Here is a 17,770-nt window from a genome sequence, read left to right on the forward strand (position 1 = left end):
AAGCTCGCTCCACCTCAGGGCCACCCTAGGACACGGTCCTCTGGGGGCACCCCCAGTGGGGACCAGCCACCCTGGCTTTCCAGGACTTCCCTGGTTTAGTCCCAGACAATCCCTGAGTCTCGGGTAGACCCTAACGCCCGAAGTTCTACCAAGGACGCTGGCGATCCGCATCCGTCCACTTCCCAGCCTCAGGCAGTGCTGATGTCCCATGCCTAGTACTCTGAGCTCCATTCCACTGTCTGGTTCTGGAGCCGTGTGTTGAGGGTGGCCGTGGACACCACAGTAAGAGCACAGCTCTGGAGCCAGGCCACTTGAGTTTGAATCCCACCCTCTGCACTATGAGTGCCCGGGGCAAGTTACTCAACTTCCCTGAGTCTCATCGGAGAAATGGGGCAACAACATCCTCTACCCTGGAGGGTTGTAAGCGCCCTCGGGAATTACACGTAAAGCCCTTAGGTCACTGTCCTGCAGATGGCAAGCTCCATGCCAGGCGAGCTTCTCTACAGAGAACTGGACTCGGCCGGAGAGCTAGGACTTGGCTTCTGGGTCCCTCCCGTGATGGGGGAGGATGTTCAGGGTCCCCCTCTGTAAAGGAGCATCCCCTTCCCTGCCCTTGTGAGGCGCCCTGCTGGAGAACCACGTGAAAGCCCCTTGGAGACTAAGAAGGGACCATGTCAGGGGTGATGACTGTCTTGGGTTTGCTGTCACCACCCCCCTCGGGGCTCAGCCTAGAGCCGCTGTGGAGGCCCCACAAACACCGGTCCGATTTCCTTGACGTGAGCTCAGGGCCAGTGGATTTCCAGGTGAAGGGCTGACAGGTCACAGCCGTGACGCAATAGCCCAAGGCGGGAATTTGGAGCTGACGGCTTAGAACTTGGGAGCAGCTCCATGGTCACCTGGGGCCCAGTCTACCCCTCTGGAAACAGAGCGTGCGCACGGCAGCCTGTCTGCGGAGCGATGCAAAAGCAGACACAGGGGAGACTGGCAAAAGTAGCCCTTGGAACCTAAGTCTTCCCACTTATCTCCTGCAGGAGGGGGTCACAGGGGACTCAGGCACCTGTGTCCTGCAGAAGCTTCTAGAGGTGGGTGGATTATGTGAAGGGTTGCAGGGAAATACAGCTGGAGATCTGTCCCAAAGGCCTGCCATCTGGAGGGGCTGCTGCCCTGTCTCTTAGTGGAGGTCTGGGCCCCCGAGTGCAGGCCCGGGTGCTTCCATGGCTTGTGTTACCTGAGAGGCCCTGAGCCCTGAAGGCTGGCGAGTGTGTGTGTGTGTGTGTGTGTGTGTGTGTGTGTGTGTGTGCAGGCCGTCCACCCAGGCAGGGCCAGAGGAAGGGTGGCCATAGGAGAAAGGGCAGGTGGACGCTGGGAAAACGGGGCATTTATTTGAAAGTTCCCTGTGACATCCAGGGAGTCAGGTACCCAGTGCAGGATCCCCCCTTTACCCTGTCTGCTGACTGCCACCCACCCCGCTTCTGCTCCTCAAGTCCTAACCCTTGCCCAGGAAGAGCCTCGCTGGGGAGAGAAAAGGGTTGAACTCTGGGCTGGGAGGGCGGGACGCCCCTCCGTCCAGCCAGCTCCTCTCCGGGCGGCAATGCCGCTCATTGAACGCATCTTACCTTCTGCAATCTCTACTCGCGGGTTCTGGTCCCACCTCCCTCCTCCTCTAGGTGACAGCCCTTGGCATCATTCAGGCCAACTGTCCTGGTCCCACAAGGCTAAACGTGCCCAGGCCTTCCAACTGTCCCTGACACTGGACACCCCTCCTGCACGACGGTCACCTCCGCCGGGCAGGATGCCGGGCCCACGGGCTGGGCAGAGGCCCCCGGGGGAAGAGGTGCAGGCAGTGTCCTGGGGCCGGGCTCCACCTAGAGGCACAGTCAGGCAGCGTAGAAGCGGGAAGCAGAGGGAGAGGGTGGGCGGGAGAGAGGATCTCGCCAGCACCGTGCTTGTAAGGAGGCGGCAGCCTTGGAGGAAAAGGAGCGCCGCTGAGGCCCACCCGGGAGCTCCGGGGAGGGGCTGAGACCGGGGAAGAGTGTGGTGTTTGTGTGCCTCCTGAGTCTGGAGCCCAGGGAAGGGCGTCCACGCAGCCGGGCGGCCCTGGTTCCCTCTCCCCACCCCCGGGGTCAGAGAGAAAACCCGAGGAACACTCCTGCTTTCCTCTTGGTTAGTGTCTGGTTAGCTGGAACCAGGGGGTCTGGACAAAAACAAGAAGGCACGCGGAGGTGACCGCTCAGGTTGTACGTGGACGTGACAAACCGTCCTCACCTGACGGAGGCCGGGAGGGAGGGTCTGGGGCTGCCACACGGGCAGGGGGGGAGGAGCTTGGACCCCGGGGAGGCACCGAGTGGGGCAGCCCCGCCGAGCATGGGGAGGGTGACCCCCAGGCTCTGGGAGAGAACGGGAGTCACACCCACTCCCTCGACTCGGAACTCACCCCCGAAGCTCGGGTGGCCTGGGAGACTTGGAAACCCCAACAGACTAGATGTAAGTGATATATTAATTGTATATTGATAGAAATAACAAAATAAAGCTTAGGGCCAACGCCTGTCATCCGAAGCTGCTCCGACGTGGGCTCTACTGTGTTGGGGTCACAGGGCTGGAGTGGGTCTGGGCCTGGGGGTCCCGCCCCTCAGCCCTGGGCTCTGGGTTCCCCACTGAGCCCTGGAGAACATGGCTCCCTTCCTCCAGGCCTGGGGCAAGGGGTGAGGCAGCGGAGCCTTGGGGGTGACCCAGGGCTCAGAGGTGTCTCCAGGGTCTGCCCAAAGCCCTCCGTCGGGACACTGGCCTTGGCCCCGTGATCACCACCACACAGGCCTGTGCTGACAACAGGCGTCCCCAGGGCACAGGCACGGTGACTCCTGGAGACCCGGAGCTGTCCCACGTTTGTTGTTTGTGTGGCATCTCCTCTGGGCAGGAGGAGGAAAGGGCGGCTCCCGCCCGGGGCAGGCGTGGTTCCCAGAGGCGGTGGGGGGGCGGTGGTGCCCGGCCAGCATCAGTCCGACACTGTGCACAAGGCACAGAGTGAGGGGCCCAAAGTCCTCCAGTTCCAGACTTGAGAGTAAAAACGAGTGAAAGAAGCCAGAGAAAAGGGGCACGAGCACGGAGAGGAGGCTTTGCCGCGCGCGTTACCTTGAGGACAATTTCTAACGTAAAGATACTAGTGAAGACATAGTCCGCGTTGCCTAGGATCTGAAAGATAAGCACAACCGGATTAGTGGCTCCGAGTGACCGGTCAGTAGAGCGTGTGTTAGCAGCAGAGCAGCGGCACCGAGACAGGACAGGACAGGGCAGGACAGGACAGGACAGCGCAGGGCAGGGCAGGAGCAGGACAGGGCAGGAGCAGGGGGCACGCATTACCTTCAGAGCAATTTCAATGGTGAAAATGGTAGTGAAAACAATGTCAAAATAAAACAGAATCTGTAAAACAAAGAGACACAGGGTGGGGATGGGGCAGGGATGGGAGAAGCAGGATGGGAGGAGGGGTCACCAGCAGGGAAGTCACACTCCCAAAGCACGGAGCCTTTCCGTGGGGAGACAGTGGAATGGGTTAGGGGACCAGAGGCACTGGCACAGCACTGGGTCCCGAAGTCCCCAGATCTGTGAGGGGAGCTTCCGGGGCCGACTCAACTGGTCCTGGGTCTGGCTGGGTGCTTTTCTCATGAATTCAGTTTACTTACAAACCCAAATCAGACCGCTGGGATGCTTGTCCAAAGGACAGCATGGGGTTTGCTTATCTCTGCATAAAATTGCAAAAGGCTTAATTCGCATTGGCGTGACGAGCTAGTCTCTCAGGTTCGTGGGACCCTACACTGCTGCTGTGCCCTTCAGGGTGCGGACGGGTGCACCCCAGGCTAGGGTCAGGCTCCGGGGTTCATGCTTTACTACGTCTCAGGTGACGGATCAGAGCAAGGGCCAGCCCTCTCCCAGTAAGAAAGCTCTGGACCACGCAGGCTGCAGGACCACCGGCGGGCTTGGCAGGTGGTGGACTCCTCCCTTCGTGTCCACCTGGTTGGGATTTGATAAAGTTTCGAGGCTTTGAGATATGGCAGGTCTTACTCTGGCCTATGATGTAGGTCACCAGAGCCTGGGGTGGGCTCCAAATTTAGTTTAGACTTTGCAGAGGGTCACTGAGGCCCTATACGAGGGCGGCCTCATCAGAGTACCCGTCTGCCACTGCCCCCCCGGGGGCCAGGACGGGCCAGTGTACCTCAGGGCAAGGTGTAAACCACTCAGTTCCGGGGAGGTGGACCCCCGGGGAACATCCGCGGGCCGTGGAGTCTGCTGTGGCCCGTCAGGCTGGCCTGAGGCGCTGGGTCCATGGTCTCCTCCTGCTAACAGTCCTAAGACGGGTTTCCACCCACCTCTCATCTCTTAAGGAAACGTCTGCTGTGCCTCTGACCCTGAGATGTGGGCTGGGCTCTGGACTGAACGATGGGGCTGGGCAGCCACAGAAGCTGGGGGCCACACGGCGGGGGCGGGGTGCAGGGGACCAGGTACCTACGTGGTTCCTGAAGGAGGTGTGCTGGACGGGGTCCTCGGCAGCCAGGGAGATGCTGCTGAGCAGGATGAAGAAGAGGATCAGGTTGGTGAAGATGGAGTCGTTGACAATGCGATGGCACTGGAGGCGGAACCTGCAGGGGAGGCGGGAGGGGCCGTCACACGGGGCGGGGCCTCCGCTCCGTCGGCCCCGAGACGGCCCGCTGCAGCGGAGCAACAGCGCCACCGCCCGCCACACCGCGGGCCCACCCACAGGGCCTCGGGCTGGCGCCGGAGACCTTTGGGAACCCCTACGTTTCACACCCTGCTGTGACACCACCCACCGGCTTTCGTTTGGGGACGTCTTTCCCATCATTAAACATAACGACTTTGTAAGATCCACTTCATATGTTTCTGTACAGGGAGCAACAGAGCCGCCCAGAAGCGCGGGCGCCCCGACTCCGAGGGGACTTGCTCCCGTGGCAGTATGTCAATCCCGCACCTCGGCACAATCACAAAGAATGACACACCTGACCCCTGAGCGCTCACGGTAGATCCTCGGACGCCGAGGGTGTCATTTATACTGTGTCGTCTTGACAGTAGGAGGGGAGAAGGGTGTGATTATCGTCTTCATTTTATAGATAAAACCCACTGACACCGGGAAGGACAGGCTTGCTCAGACACAGTGTGTGTGTGTGTGTGTGTGTGTGCGCGTGCGTGTGTGTGTGTGGGGGGAGGGGGGCAGGGCTTGAACCCGGCCTCCAGGCTTCTGCTCCTGGCGTGTGGTTGACTAAATGCTCTGAGAGACCTTACTGATGCAGAAGCACCAAATTCTGGAAAGGACAAGCTTTTTGAGACAATTCTGGTTTCATGAGAGTTAGGAAAGGTCTGCAGCGATCCTCCCCAAACAAACAAGCCAGTCCACTGAGCTAGGGTCTGTGTGACATGCAGCTGGGATGGGCAGAGGCGCCTGACGAGGCCAGAGGCAGCACTGCTGTCAGGAAACTTCGAGCCAGTCCGAGGTGGGGCGGAGGCGCCCGGGACCCCTAGGCGGAGCTAATGCCCTCAGGGAGCATCTGGACGAAAGCTTCCCGGTCCTAATTTAGGTCCATGGGAATCTTGCTGATTAAGACGAAGTATTGAGGTCACAATCAAAGATCATTAAACACTCAAGAAGAGAAGCCACTGAGATGGGAATCGAAGAAACTACAAATAATTGACTTAGACGGCCCCTCCCCAAAGACTGTGTATATTGGAAACATGAGATACACAGTATAGAACAGCTATATTTGAAATGTTTAATGGAATAAAGGACTTGACCACAAAGATGATGAATCAACAAGAAACTCAGACATAGACAGATGGAGCTGGAAAACCAAGCAAGACCTGGAACTGTCTGAAGTGAAAAGATAGAAGCTGATGTGAAAACTGGTTTACACAGTAACATAGCGATGAAGAGAGAATTGAGAAATTGGAAGATATATCTGAAGAAATGACCCAGAATTCCAACCAAGAGACTAGGAGATGAATGATATGAAGATGTGAATGTGTGAGCTGGGAAGGAAAGAATGGGAAGGTCTAACTTGTGTCTCCTTGGACCAGCTGGAGAGAAGGAAGATGAGGCAGTGTGTAAAGAGACTGTCCTGCAACTTTCCAAGAAGCAGCTATTCTTTTCCTAATCTTTAATGTCGTTCAAGAACTGACAAAAAATATAAATCCATAGACTTAAGAAACATAACATATTCCAAGCAGGATAAATGGAAAGAAATCCATGGTGCACAGCCCCAGAGACAGCAGAGGATGTTAAAAGCCACTGGAGACAAGGGGCAGGTTCTGACAAAGGAACAATCGTAGGCATTCCGACTTCACAGTGGAAGAACACGTCCAACACACTGAAGGCTAAAACCCGTCAACCTGAAAGTGTCTACACAGCCAAACTACCTTTCAAGAACAAGAAATGGAAAGGATTACAGATAAACAGAGGCCAAGTGAATTTTCCATAAAAGAACTTCTGAGCAACGTACTTTAAGGAGGAAAGAAAATGATTGCCGAAGGATGGACTGAGACGCATAAAAAATGGTGAACAGATAAAATAGTAAGTGGTATGTAAATCCAAACATACACTGTCTACTCAGGTACTCATGTCTGACTTGTCGTGTTGGAAATAAAGGTCGGGACCAAAATACTCATCAACCATAACACGTAAGGTAGGAGGTCTGGGAGGAGTTAAAGTAGTCTAACTATTTTAACTCCTTCTATTTTGCAGAAGAAGGTTTCGGATCTTGTTCAACTTTAGGCTTTGTTAAGTTAAATGTAATCACCAACAGAATAGAAACAGAGTTTACACATGTCACAAAATGGAGAGAAAAGCAAACCCAGGTCTTCTGATTCAGAATCCAGGACTCTATTCCCTAAATCCGTGCCTGTTTACACAAGCTGTGGGGAGCTGGGAGAGTCCCAGGACCACCCAGAGGCTGGAGGGCGCTGACACCTGCCGGGCTTGTGTCACAGAGAGAGCAAAGCCCTGTGCACACACCTGTTGCTCGGGCTGAAGATGAAGAAGGCGCTGGCTTCTGGCATGGGCACCGCCTTCTCCTTCAGGTGCAGCTCAGAGAGGGGGCGTGGGCGGGGGCCCACGGGCATCTCAGGCTCCTCCTCATCCTCTTCTCCTGCAAGAAAAAAGCACTGCTCTAAACAGCTCCACGGCTCCCGCTTATTTTTTATTTTTTTGCGGTACGCGGGCCTCTCACTGCTGTGGCCTCTCCCGTTGCAGAGCACAGGCTCTGGACGCACAGGCTCAGCGGCCATGGCTCACGGGCCCAGCCGCTCCGCGGCATGTGGGATCTTCCTGGACTGGGGCACGAACCCGCGTCCCCTGCATCGGCAGGCGGACTCTCAACCACTGTGCCACCAGGGAAGCCCTCCCGCTTATTTTTACCACCATGCGGCTTCCTTCCAGATGCCTTCCTACGGACAGGAATCAGACATCATCCACATCTCTGGAGATGAAGGGGACCAGCCAAGACACCCAGCTCTCTCCCCGTGGGCACGGCTGGAGCTCATCTCTGCTACAGGAAGACTCCCGGGCAGCACACGAGAGGGGGCTGAGAGTAGGGTGACCAACTCAGAACCTGTCCTTGTTTTTATTTTTTTTTAATTTTAAAAATGTATGTATGTATGTATGTATGTATTTATTTATTTATGGCTGTGTTGGGTCTTCGTTTCTGCGCACGGGCTTTCTCTAGTTGCGGCGAGCGGGGGCCACTCTTCATCGCGGTGCACGGCCCTCTCACTGTCGTGGCCTCTCTTGTTGCGGAGCACAGGCTCCAGACGCGCAGGCTCAGTATTTATGGCTCACGGGCCTAGTTGCTCTGCGGCATGTGGGATATTCCCAGAGCAGGGCTCGAACCCGTGTCCCCTGCATCGGCAGGCAGATGCTCAACGACTGTGGCACCAGGGAAGCCCCCCTGTCCTTGGTTATAAATGGCAATTCCCACATCCCAGGAAACCCTCAGTCCCCTGCCAGTCGGGGTGGTTGGTCATCCTAGTTGTCAGGCACTAGCGACAGGTGACCAGGTGAGACTGGGGCACTGCCAAGTGTCCTCGCCCTTCTGGACTGCAGGCAGGGGAAAGGGGGTGGCTCAGCTGACCTGACACCCCGGCAAACAACCCCATCCTTGAATGTTCCAGGAGCTTAAAGTCAACATTCTCCCTATTCCTGAAAATACAAGAAAATACTGTGCTGTAGGGGCAGTCGGGCCGTAATCCTGCCGTAACAGGCCCTCCGTCCAAAGGTCTAGACGCTGACACCAGTTACAGAAGCACTTTGTTCTCCAGGCCAGCGGCCACACTGAATGTGGACCACAGGCAGACAAGCTCACTGGCCATGGAAGGAAACTGCAAACCCTGTTCTTGTCCAAGGTACTTAAAAATGTTTAGAAGGGGATGGAAGTTAGGAGCATGCCTTGATCCAAATCTTGGCTCTGTTTCTTTCTGGCTGTTTAAGTTAGTGTCTCTGTGCCTCAGTTTCCCCATCTGTGAGATGGGATAATAGCACGTATGTACCTCAGAATGGTGCTATTACAATCTCCACCCATGGTAGACACTCCAGGACTGTAAGTTAGTGTCTAGCATCTTCCTCAGTCTGTCTGCTCTTTGCCTGTTATTTCCCGACAGACTTTCCACTCACATCAAACTATTCTCTAAACACTCACTGTAGTGGGTTAAATAGCAACCCCCCATATCCATGCCCACCCGGAGCCACAGGATGTGACCTTATTTTTTTAATTTTTTAAAAGAAATATGGAACGCTCCACGAATTTGCGTGTCATCCTTGCGCAGGGGCCGTGCTCATCTTCTCTGTATCGTTCCAGTTTTTCGTATACGTGCTGCCGACGTGAGCGCGTGACCTTCCTCTGGACAATGCATCTGTGCAAACGTCATCAGCTACGATGCTGCCACAGCGGACGAGGGTGGGCCCTCGCTCCGGGGACTGTTGTCCTGGTGAGGGGACACAGGGAGGCAGAGATGGGGCTGAGGGGGCAGAGATGGGGCTGAGGCTGCAACAGCCGAGGAGCTCGAAGGGACTGCACTGGCCGGCAGAGTGGGGACTCTCCCCAGAGCCGCTGGAGGGAGCTCGGCCCTGCTGGCATGTCGATGTCTGGCTTCCAGGCTCCAGAACTGTGAGAGGATGAAGTTCTCCTGTTAAAGCCCGTGTCCGGGGGCTCCATGAAGGTGGCTCAGCTCTCTCCCTGCTTGACCTGCCCGTCAGCCCCTCCGCAGAGCTGTGGGCACCCCCGGCTCAGACAGCACCTTCACCTGGCCTTCCTGAATGCCTGCGCCCAGGAAGGACCTTCCTGTGAATCCCAGCAGCACCTCCGGTCTCCCACACCCACCTGGCACTTGGGACAAAAACGCCTCGGATGCGTGACTTTAAATGTACCTGGCTCCATCTCTTCGTGTGCTGAAAGCCCTGCAGAGAGAACCCCCCTGGCACGTGGAAGCCTCATTTCCTGCTGATGATTTAACAGCACTGGCTTTATGAGGAAGGGGACCGTGCAGAAGGCCCGGTGGAGAGATGGCTCTGGGCGGTGGACCTCGTGGACCAGCCACAGGTCTGTGCTCCCTCCCGGTTCCCACGAAGCCAGGTGGGGCGGAGCAAAAGAGCCTGGCACGGAAAGCGGTTCTTTATCAAGCAAGAGGCAACCAAGGGCCCAAGGCTTCTCAGCAGGACCAGCAGATTACAGGCACAGATCAGATTCCCTCCCTCGAGTGATTAGAGCTGACCGGCAGGCAATGAATAGTTTCAGCAGAAGACTGGCACACAATGGAAGGTGGTGTCCAGGAGGGGCCTGAAGGTTCCTAACTAACCTTGGCAAGGCTCCTATTAAAGCACGACCAGTGAAGCCAGAGTGGGCTTACATCATGGCCTCTATACGTGGAATTGAACGGGAGGATCTCAGGTCCCGCCTGGCGCTGTCCCCTTTCCAGTTTTGCTCTAAATGACCCAACACTTTCTTATTCAGGAATATCTGAGAACAGGTAGTTGAATGCTTACTTAATCATCTGTGTTTATAGAAAAGCACGTTTGCCAGGTTTGTGCACCTCTAAGGTCCTCGTGGAGAATCGTGTGTACTCTTTTGTCCTGCGAGCAATGTTTAAGAGGAAACGACTGCGGAAGGACAAACCAAACTTGTAAAGGGTCAGGTGGCCAGCACATGATGCTTTGCATGTACGACGCGTGAGAAGAGAGGTGACGGATTAGGGGAAGTCGGGTCGAGCTCCTCCTGCGGGGGGCAGCCAACCGCCCAGACACCCGATGCCCGTGGAACCTCTTGGTGCTGTTTTCTCATCGCAGCTCTCACAGGCTTGGAGAAGCGGGGAAAGCAAGGCCCGGCCGCTTTCCAGATGGCACTTCCAGAACTCAGCAGGAAAAACGTGGCGGGCAGAGCTAAACGCCCAGCCTCGGGCCTTGCCGCCCGGGGCCCCATGCTCACCTCTGTGATTCTGCTCATGGCCGGTTCAAGTCAAAATACTGTTTCTGACACCTCGGGCCCACAGCGCACTGGACGCAAAGCCATGGCCTTGCCCTCAAGGAGCATCCAGGCCTCCGTGTAGCCCCAGAGTCCAGCCGCCCTAAAAGGCCAACCTGCAGAGCAAGGCTGGGACGCACTCCCCGTGCTGATACCTTCTCTTAACTGGCTCAACTCGGTCCTCAGAGCCACCCTTCACCCTCCCGCCTCTCCAGCTTCTCTGTCCAGCCGGCCCTGCCTCCAAACACCCCCAAGAGCTGCCCCTTCTGCACCTCCAGCCAGTCCCCTGCCTGCACTGCTGCATGAGCATCCCCACTGCCCCGTCCCACTCTGCTCTGTTTTTACACCACAGCCAGAGCGAGTCTTTTGCAAGGTAAGTCAGATGTGGGCTGAGAACCTCCTGTGGTCCCCCCAGCATCAGCCGGGACCCAGCCCTCTGCGTGGCCTGGCGGGCCGTCCCACCTGCTCCTGCCCCGTCTCCTGCCCCACCCCCGGCCCTTTGCCTGCTCTGGCCCCACTGCAGACAGGTGCGACTGCCCGAGATTCTGGGCTTGCTGGTCCCTCCACCTAGAAAGCTCTTCCCTCAGTCATCTCCACACACCTGGTTCCTCTGACTCAGGGTTCAGCCCAGACGTCACATCCACAAAGGGGCCCTAGTGACCAGACAGCCAGGGCAGCCCCGCCCGCTTGGTACCTCTAATACGGCCCTTGGTTTTATGATCTTCCTGATGGTTCCTTTCTGGTTGGCTTGCTTTCTTGCTCCTTGTCTGCCTCCCACTACAATGGCGGCCCCCGGAGCAGTGGCCTTCTCTGTCCCCCATGGGCCAGGGGGCCCGGCACACAGTAGGTGCTTTATAAGCAGTTATTAAATCAATGAATGGACATCCCCCTGGTTTTGTCCAGCTCTGTGTCCATGAAAACAGGATGGTCCCGAAGTAACTTTTTCCTCTCCAACTCCTCGACTGCAGACCCAGTGGGGACCACCTGCTCCGTGTGACCGCCCCGCCGCCCCACCTCCCCGCACTGCTCTCTCCTGGAGCCCCTGCAGCAGCCCAGGCCTCTCCCACAGCGTCTGGACTGAGCCACACATTCCCGGGTGTCATCACATTTCCTTTTCACGTGTACTTATTAATTTTCCGCCCTGAGTGACTCTTAAGCACATCTGTATGTTCACTCAAGTAAATGAATCAATTAGATAAAAGCACCATCTTGGCACAAAGCTTTCCTTCCTGGGTGAGGTGATGTTTCTAAAATGTAGTGTATACAAAGCTGGGAGGCTCCAACCAACCGGCGAGCTTTGGAGATTGAACCAGGAGGGGAGGCCTGAAAGGTCACTGCTGGGCAGGGGGGCTGCTTTGCGGGGACTAGGAACAGGCGCCTCCTGCAGGGGGTCCCGCGATTAACAAAACCTACCCAAAATCAGTTAGCTCCCCGTCCATATTCAATTTCCCCCCATTACCTCAAAAATGTCATCGAAACGTTTATCTGCTCATTTAGGATCAAGACAAGACCCGCCCGCCGCATTCGGTGGATATTTCTGGTCTGTCTTTGAAATTCTATAATAGTTTCCACCCAGACGGGCTTTAAGGCTTCAAAAGGTCTGGTGCCCGGCACACGGACACCCTTCCGCCCTCCTTTCTGTCTGAGCCCCAGGAAGCCAAATCCTCTCTCCCAGCAGACAGACTGCGGAGGGAAAGGGAAAAGGAGGCCGGGAGCGGTCACGAACGCAGAAGGTTTTCAGACTCCCGACAGGGCTGTGACCCGACACAGCCCAACCTGTGCGGGAAGGGGTGTCGGCGAGACCCACGGTGGCTTGACGGTGTGTCGTGACTTTGAGCTTGAAGCTCGTGATAACATCTGCAATTCTCTGTAGAAGGAGGGCAGGTCAGGGCTCATACAGGGTGTGGTTTCCTGACGCAGGGAAGTGGCTCCTGAAGGGGGCTGATGGGCTCCTGACGGGGGCTGATGGGCTCCTGATGGGGGCTGATGGGCTCCTGACGTGAAACCCTCTCCAGGGGGCCTGCCTGCCAGTTTACAGACCAGACGGCAGAGCTCTGAACGCATCCTGCAGAGCAGCAAGCGGTGGCGGCTGCGCTGAGCTCAGCACCGTCTTCCGGGTGAGGACAGAACAGCTTTGGGATTTATTATTAAGTGAGCAAGATGCTGTGACATATGTTATCCTAATAAGTTATGTAACTTACTAATGAGTTTACAGCATAGGCTATAATAAACCTTAAATGTATACGGAATCCAGCTTCCAAAGACCCAAAGGCATCGCTCAAACACGATGCATTCAATCTTCTGTTGTCATAATGAGGAAACAAGGAGCAAAGCACCCTGCCCCCCAGAGGATAATCGGCAGTGCTGCAGCCGAGCCGGGGGGATCTGGCAGGGCCCTTGCTTGTGGGGGAACTGGGACCAGCACGTGGCTTTACAGTGGGGTGTCCACCCCCAGATCCCCCCACCCCCAGGCCAGGCTGTGGGCTGGTACCTGTGGTTTCCGGGTTGGGGTAGGAACTCTTGTCCTCATTCTCGTTGGGCTGGAGGTCGTCCATGTTGATCTAGGCAGCCAAGGAGAGAAGGAGGGTCCAGTTAGACAAGGTCCACAGCTTTAGAGGCTTCGGGTAGCCTTGAAATTGCCGCCTAGTCTAGGCTGAGCTGTTGACTCAGAAACACATCCTTTTTCCTTGCGCACATCCCTCAGGACACCAGCAGACGGCTGGCCTTCCTTCTCTCTGCGCCCAGCTCTGCTGTCCACCCTCCCCAGCCCCTTCTCACCGCCCCCCCCCACCACTGTCTGGCCCAGGAGGACCGTGTCCTCCTTCCCTGGGCCTCGGCCCCTCACCTTGGTGGCAGGGGGGGACTCTCCATCCGCCGTGATGGATTTCAGCTCGATTTTCTCCTCCTTGGTCTCCTCCACGGCCGGCTTCTCCACCATCTCTTGTTTCTTCTCTGGGCTGGCAGTCCTGGCCGGTCCGCAGGAGGGAAAAGAAAGGGATGTGACCAGATTGATAGGGAGCTGCCCTGTGGTCTGCTGGGGCCCATGCCATGCGCTCAATCACAGGGGCGCTGGGCCCCGCCCGGCTCTGTCCGGCATTCAGTTGAAGAGTCCGGCTTCTCAGAGGCTCAGTCCCCGTCTAACCCAGAGAAAGGCTCCTGGAGAACCCTGCTCAGTACTCAGCAGAGGTGTGGCCGTGACGGTCCACGTAGACAAGGACGAGGACACAGTGGGGCCCTGGCTTGTCGTCTCGTGGCTCTTCCGCTGGAGCTGGACCCCTCCCGTGAGCGGCTGCCGGCCCCGCCCTCCCCTCTACCCCCACCACCTCTCCTGACCTCCCCTCTCAACGGAGAACCCGCCACCTTCCTGGACACGTGGGGCAACACAACACCTTCCCAGAGATGTAATTCACGGTGGTCCCCGCTTAGAGCAATGCCCAGGAATTAGGGGGGAGGCTCAACTCACACAGAGAGCCCCCAACCAGCCCCCTTCCAGGAGGGACGGCCAGGCAGGGCGGAGCATCTCCTGAGCGCCGAGGGGAGCGGCACCCCAGGCCGGGCCGCGGAAGCTGGCGGTTACCTGGCCAGCTTCTTCCTCTCCTTCTCTTCTTCCTCCTCCTTCTGGGCAGAGGTGAGGCTCTCGGCGTCAGCCAGGTTGTCCACGGCAATGGCCAAGAACACATTCAGTAGGATATCTGTTTGTGCCCATTCTTAAAGAAAATGACCCTTGGACTTGGGGTTGTGGATGGGCACGGGGGCGGGAGGGGGCAGGACACGCGGGGGCAGAGCTCCCCCCGGGGAGGGGCTCCGAGCCCCATCACCCCACTAGCTTCCCGGGGTTTTCTGCGGGGTCGAGAGCAGGCCCGCTGGCGGCGGGGGGGGTCGGCCGGCAGCCGGGCCTCGCTCTTTAACTGCCGGTGTCGAGATGACCGCCCGTGACTGACACCGGAAGCAGCGCTGCAGCGGGACGGGGTGCAGAGTGGCCATTACCACTGCCAGGAGGTGCCCGCTCACCCTGCCCCTCCCGCTGTGACCCTGTTCAGACAGAGGCCCTGGGAGGGTCCACCGAGCTCCTAACTGGAGCGGGGTTTGCCCTTTCTTCTCCCCCCACCCCAGACTCGGACGCAGGCACTGTAGGTCAGAGAACCGGATCAGAGCCCGTCCCGCCGAGAGGTTAACGCTGGTCAGGCCCACCTTCCACCCCAGGCCCCGGGAGGCTCCGGCTCACACGGGGAGCACAGGCCGCGGCCCCGCAAGGACAGGGGCTGGGCGTGCGCCATCCTGTTCAGCCTCACCCGGCCCGTTAGGTCGGAGGCACTGCTATTTCCACCCCGTTCCCAGGACGCTAGGTGGGCAGCCCAGGGTGTGCCTGAGGCCGCCCGCTGGCCTCTGTGTCCAGATCTTCTGCGATTTACTTTCCGAGCCCCTGTGCACACAACCCGCGGGGACAGGACGGGAAGAGGGGCACCAGCAGCCCGGGACCCGGGAACCTGCCCGTAGCCTGTCCACTCTGCCTGCGGCTAACTTCCCGCAGGGTGGCTTCAGAGGGAGGGACCCTGGCCCGAGAGCAGGGCGACGGGTGAATGTCACTTCCGGGGCGGAGGACCTGTCCTCCCCGGGCAGGGGCCCTGTGCTGGGGCAGCCAGTGTGCACATCGGGGTCCGAGTGAGTGGCTGCTCGCCTGGGCCAAGGCGAGGATGCGCTCCCGGAATCGGAGGCTGGGGGACGCCACGCATCCCCCCCGGGCCCAGGCTCCGGGCTCCCACCCAGACACCTGCACCGCTGAGGTGGTTGGGGCTGGACGTATCCTCCCAAGCCTGCCCTTCCCTGCTTCCCCTGGGGGGAGGGCCCTGGGTCCCCCCCAAGTCAGGACCTGCGGGGCACAGCTATTGGCATCGAGCTGTAGGCTGAGAGCGGGGCAGCGGGGGCGGGGTGGGGGGAGGCAGGAGCAAAGGATACAATTTCCACAGATGAAGAGGATGATGAAGTAAATACAGACTAACATCCCTGGAAAAGAGGGGCCGCCATAAGCCATGATCCCATCATACATCACCGAATTCCAGTCCTCCCCGGTCAGGATCTGAATGACACATTCCCACCAATAAGGGACACAGCGTTAGACCAGCAGCAAACCCGAAACTCCCCTGCCCAGCCCCCTGCGAGACAGAAGCGTCTGACATCTCTCTCTTCCTCCCCCGCCTCCTGCCCACCCCGTTCTCCTCCCAGGGCTCTGAGCTGTGACCCCCGCAAGTCCAGCCCTCTCCTTAGACAGAGTGCGTGGCCACCGGCACAACTTATCTGATTGACTAAAAGAGCTTCCTGGGCAAAATACCTCCTACCCCCAGGGACAGTGCTCCGTGGCTGACCCTCGGGTTACGTCATCAAGGTAAGCGTGTTCACTAAGGGGCCACAGGTCCCCTGGTTTGCTCCAAACGTGAGGACTCTGGGTGCCATCTTTAAGATTTTGGCAACATCCCCATATTACCCAGTTTAATCTGTAAATCGATCTGCTTTTAAACTTAAGTGCTACTTTAGCTTGGCCTTAAGCCAGCCTATCCGTGAAGTCACAAATTCGACGGTAGTCGTATTTTCCTGGGGGCGAGCGTGAAGGGTAGGAAAGACACCCGTCCCCCTCCCCTCCCCAGCAAGGGCCGTCCACTTTCCTTTGTTGATATTTTGGGCTTCCACGTAGAATGTATTTGCATAAAGGTTTCCACGGCTAAGAAACAGTTTCTAAGCCACTTAATTGGATCTTTTTTTTTTTCCCCCAGAGGTCCATCCAACAGCGGAATTTCCTGGGGGTCGGGGAAGGAGAGCTACAGACTGTCCTGGGCTCCTGTGGCCGACCTGTTCTGGCTCTGGCTGCCCGGTGGGAGGGGGCGGGAAGCTCCTTCCTCCCCCGCCCCCCGGCCCCGGCCCTCCCCCCAGAGCACAGTCCCGGCAGAGAAGAGTCCATACCTGAAACACGGTGAGGAGGGACTGGGGGAAGTTATCGAACGTGCTCCTCCGGGTCTGCATCTCATCAAAGTTGAACTTCCCCCCGAAGAGCTGCATGCCCAGGAGGGAGAAGATGATGATGAAGAGGAACAGCAGCAGCAGCAGGGAGGCGATGGAGCGCACGGAGTTCAGCAGGGACGCCACCAGGTTGCTCAGGGAGTTCCAGTACCTGGGGACGGGGGGCGGGGTGAGCCTCCATCACCTCTTGCCCCACTGCCCCACCCACCAGGGCCTTTGAGACCGGCGGCAGCGCCCTCCTTTTGGCCCTGTCCTTGGGGCAGCGTGGTGGTGGGACTTGGCTGGCCAGCTCACAATTAGAGCGTGAGTGAGTTAATTCAGGGGCCCCGGGTCAGGAGTCTGGTTCCGACCGAGCTCTACACGTGTCTTTGGGGGAGTTGCTTAACCTCCCTTCCTTCTGTGTCCCACCGTCTGGAAACATAGGGGCAGCGGTAGCACACGCTTCAGTACGTCATTGGGAGGATTACAGGAGAGAACAGTTTTTAAAAAGCCACTCCCCCCGGGCTTCCCTGGTGGCGCAGTGGTTGAGAGTCCGTCTGCCGATGCAGGGGACACGAGTTCGTGCCCCGGTCCGGGAAGATCCCACATGCCGCGGAGCGGCTGGGCCCGTGAGCCATGGCCGCTGAGCCTGCGCGTCCGGAGCCTGTGCTCCGCCACGGGAGAGGCCGCAGCAGTGAGAGGCCCGCATACCGCAAAAACAAAACAAAACAAAACAACTAAAAGAAAGCCACTCCCCGCAACAGCAACCAAATAAAAAATAAACAGGTGGGACTACATCAAACTAAAAAGCTTCTGCACAGCAAAGGAAACCATCAACAAAGTGAAAAGACGACCTACAAAATGGGAAAAAAAAACACTTGCAAACCATATATCTGATAAGAGATTAATATCCAAAATATATAAAGAACTTATGCAACTCAATAGCAAAACAAACAAACAAACAAAAAACACCCCAAATAATCCTATTTAAAAAAACAGACAGGGACTTCCCTGGCGGCGCAGTGGTTAAGACTCCATGCTCCCAATGCAGGGGGCCCGGGTTCGAGCCCTGGTCGGGGAACTAGGTCCCACATACATGCCACAACTAAGAGTTCGCATGCCGTATCTAAGACCCAGCACAACCAAATAAAAATAAATAAATACTTTAAAAAACCAGACCCCGGGCTTCCCTGGTGGCGCAGTGGTTGAGAATCTGCCTGCTAATGCAGGGGACACGGGTTCGAGCCCTGGGCTGGGAGGATCCCACATGA

General features: G+C 57.4%; 1 protein-coding gene across 1 annotated transcript in view; it reads right to left on the reverse strand.

Annotated features, from left to right (window-relative positions):
* The window catches only part of CACNA1C (calcium voltage-gated channel subunit alpha1 C), a 471,172-nt gene that overhangs the window by 67,089 nt on the left and 386,313 nt on the right, over window positions 1-17,770 (reverse strand). The window contains exons 14-21 of the mRNA XM_081249321.1: window positions 16,464-16,671; window positions 15,465-15,585; window positions 14,086-14,200; window positions 13,354-13,474; window positions 13,000-13,069; window positions 7,013-7,145; window positions 4,502-4,631; window positions 3,358-3,417 (exon numbers count right to left, since the gene is read on the reverse strand). Coding sequence (XP_081105447.1) covers window positions 3,358-3,417; window positions 4,502-4,631; window positions 7,013-7,145; window positions 13,000-13,069; window positions 13,354-13,474; window positions 14,086-14,200; window positions 15,465-15,585; window positions 16,464-16,671 — 958 coding nt within the window. The remainder of the gene's footprint in view (window positions 1-3,357; window positions 3,418-4,501; window positions 4,632-7,012; window positions 7,146-12,999; window positions 13,070-13,353; window positions 13,475-14,085; window positions 14,201-15,464; window positions 15,586-16,463; window positions 16,672-17,770) is intronic.

This window comes from Mesoplodon bidens (genome assembly GCF_964165515.1).
Source record: "Mesoplodon bidens genome assembly, chromosome: 11".
Taxonomy (NCBI): Eukaryota; Metazoa; Chordata; class Mammalia; order Artiodactyla; family Ziphiidae; genus Mesoplodon; species Mesoplodon bidens.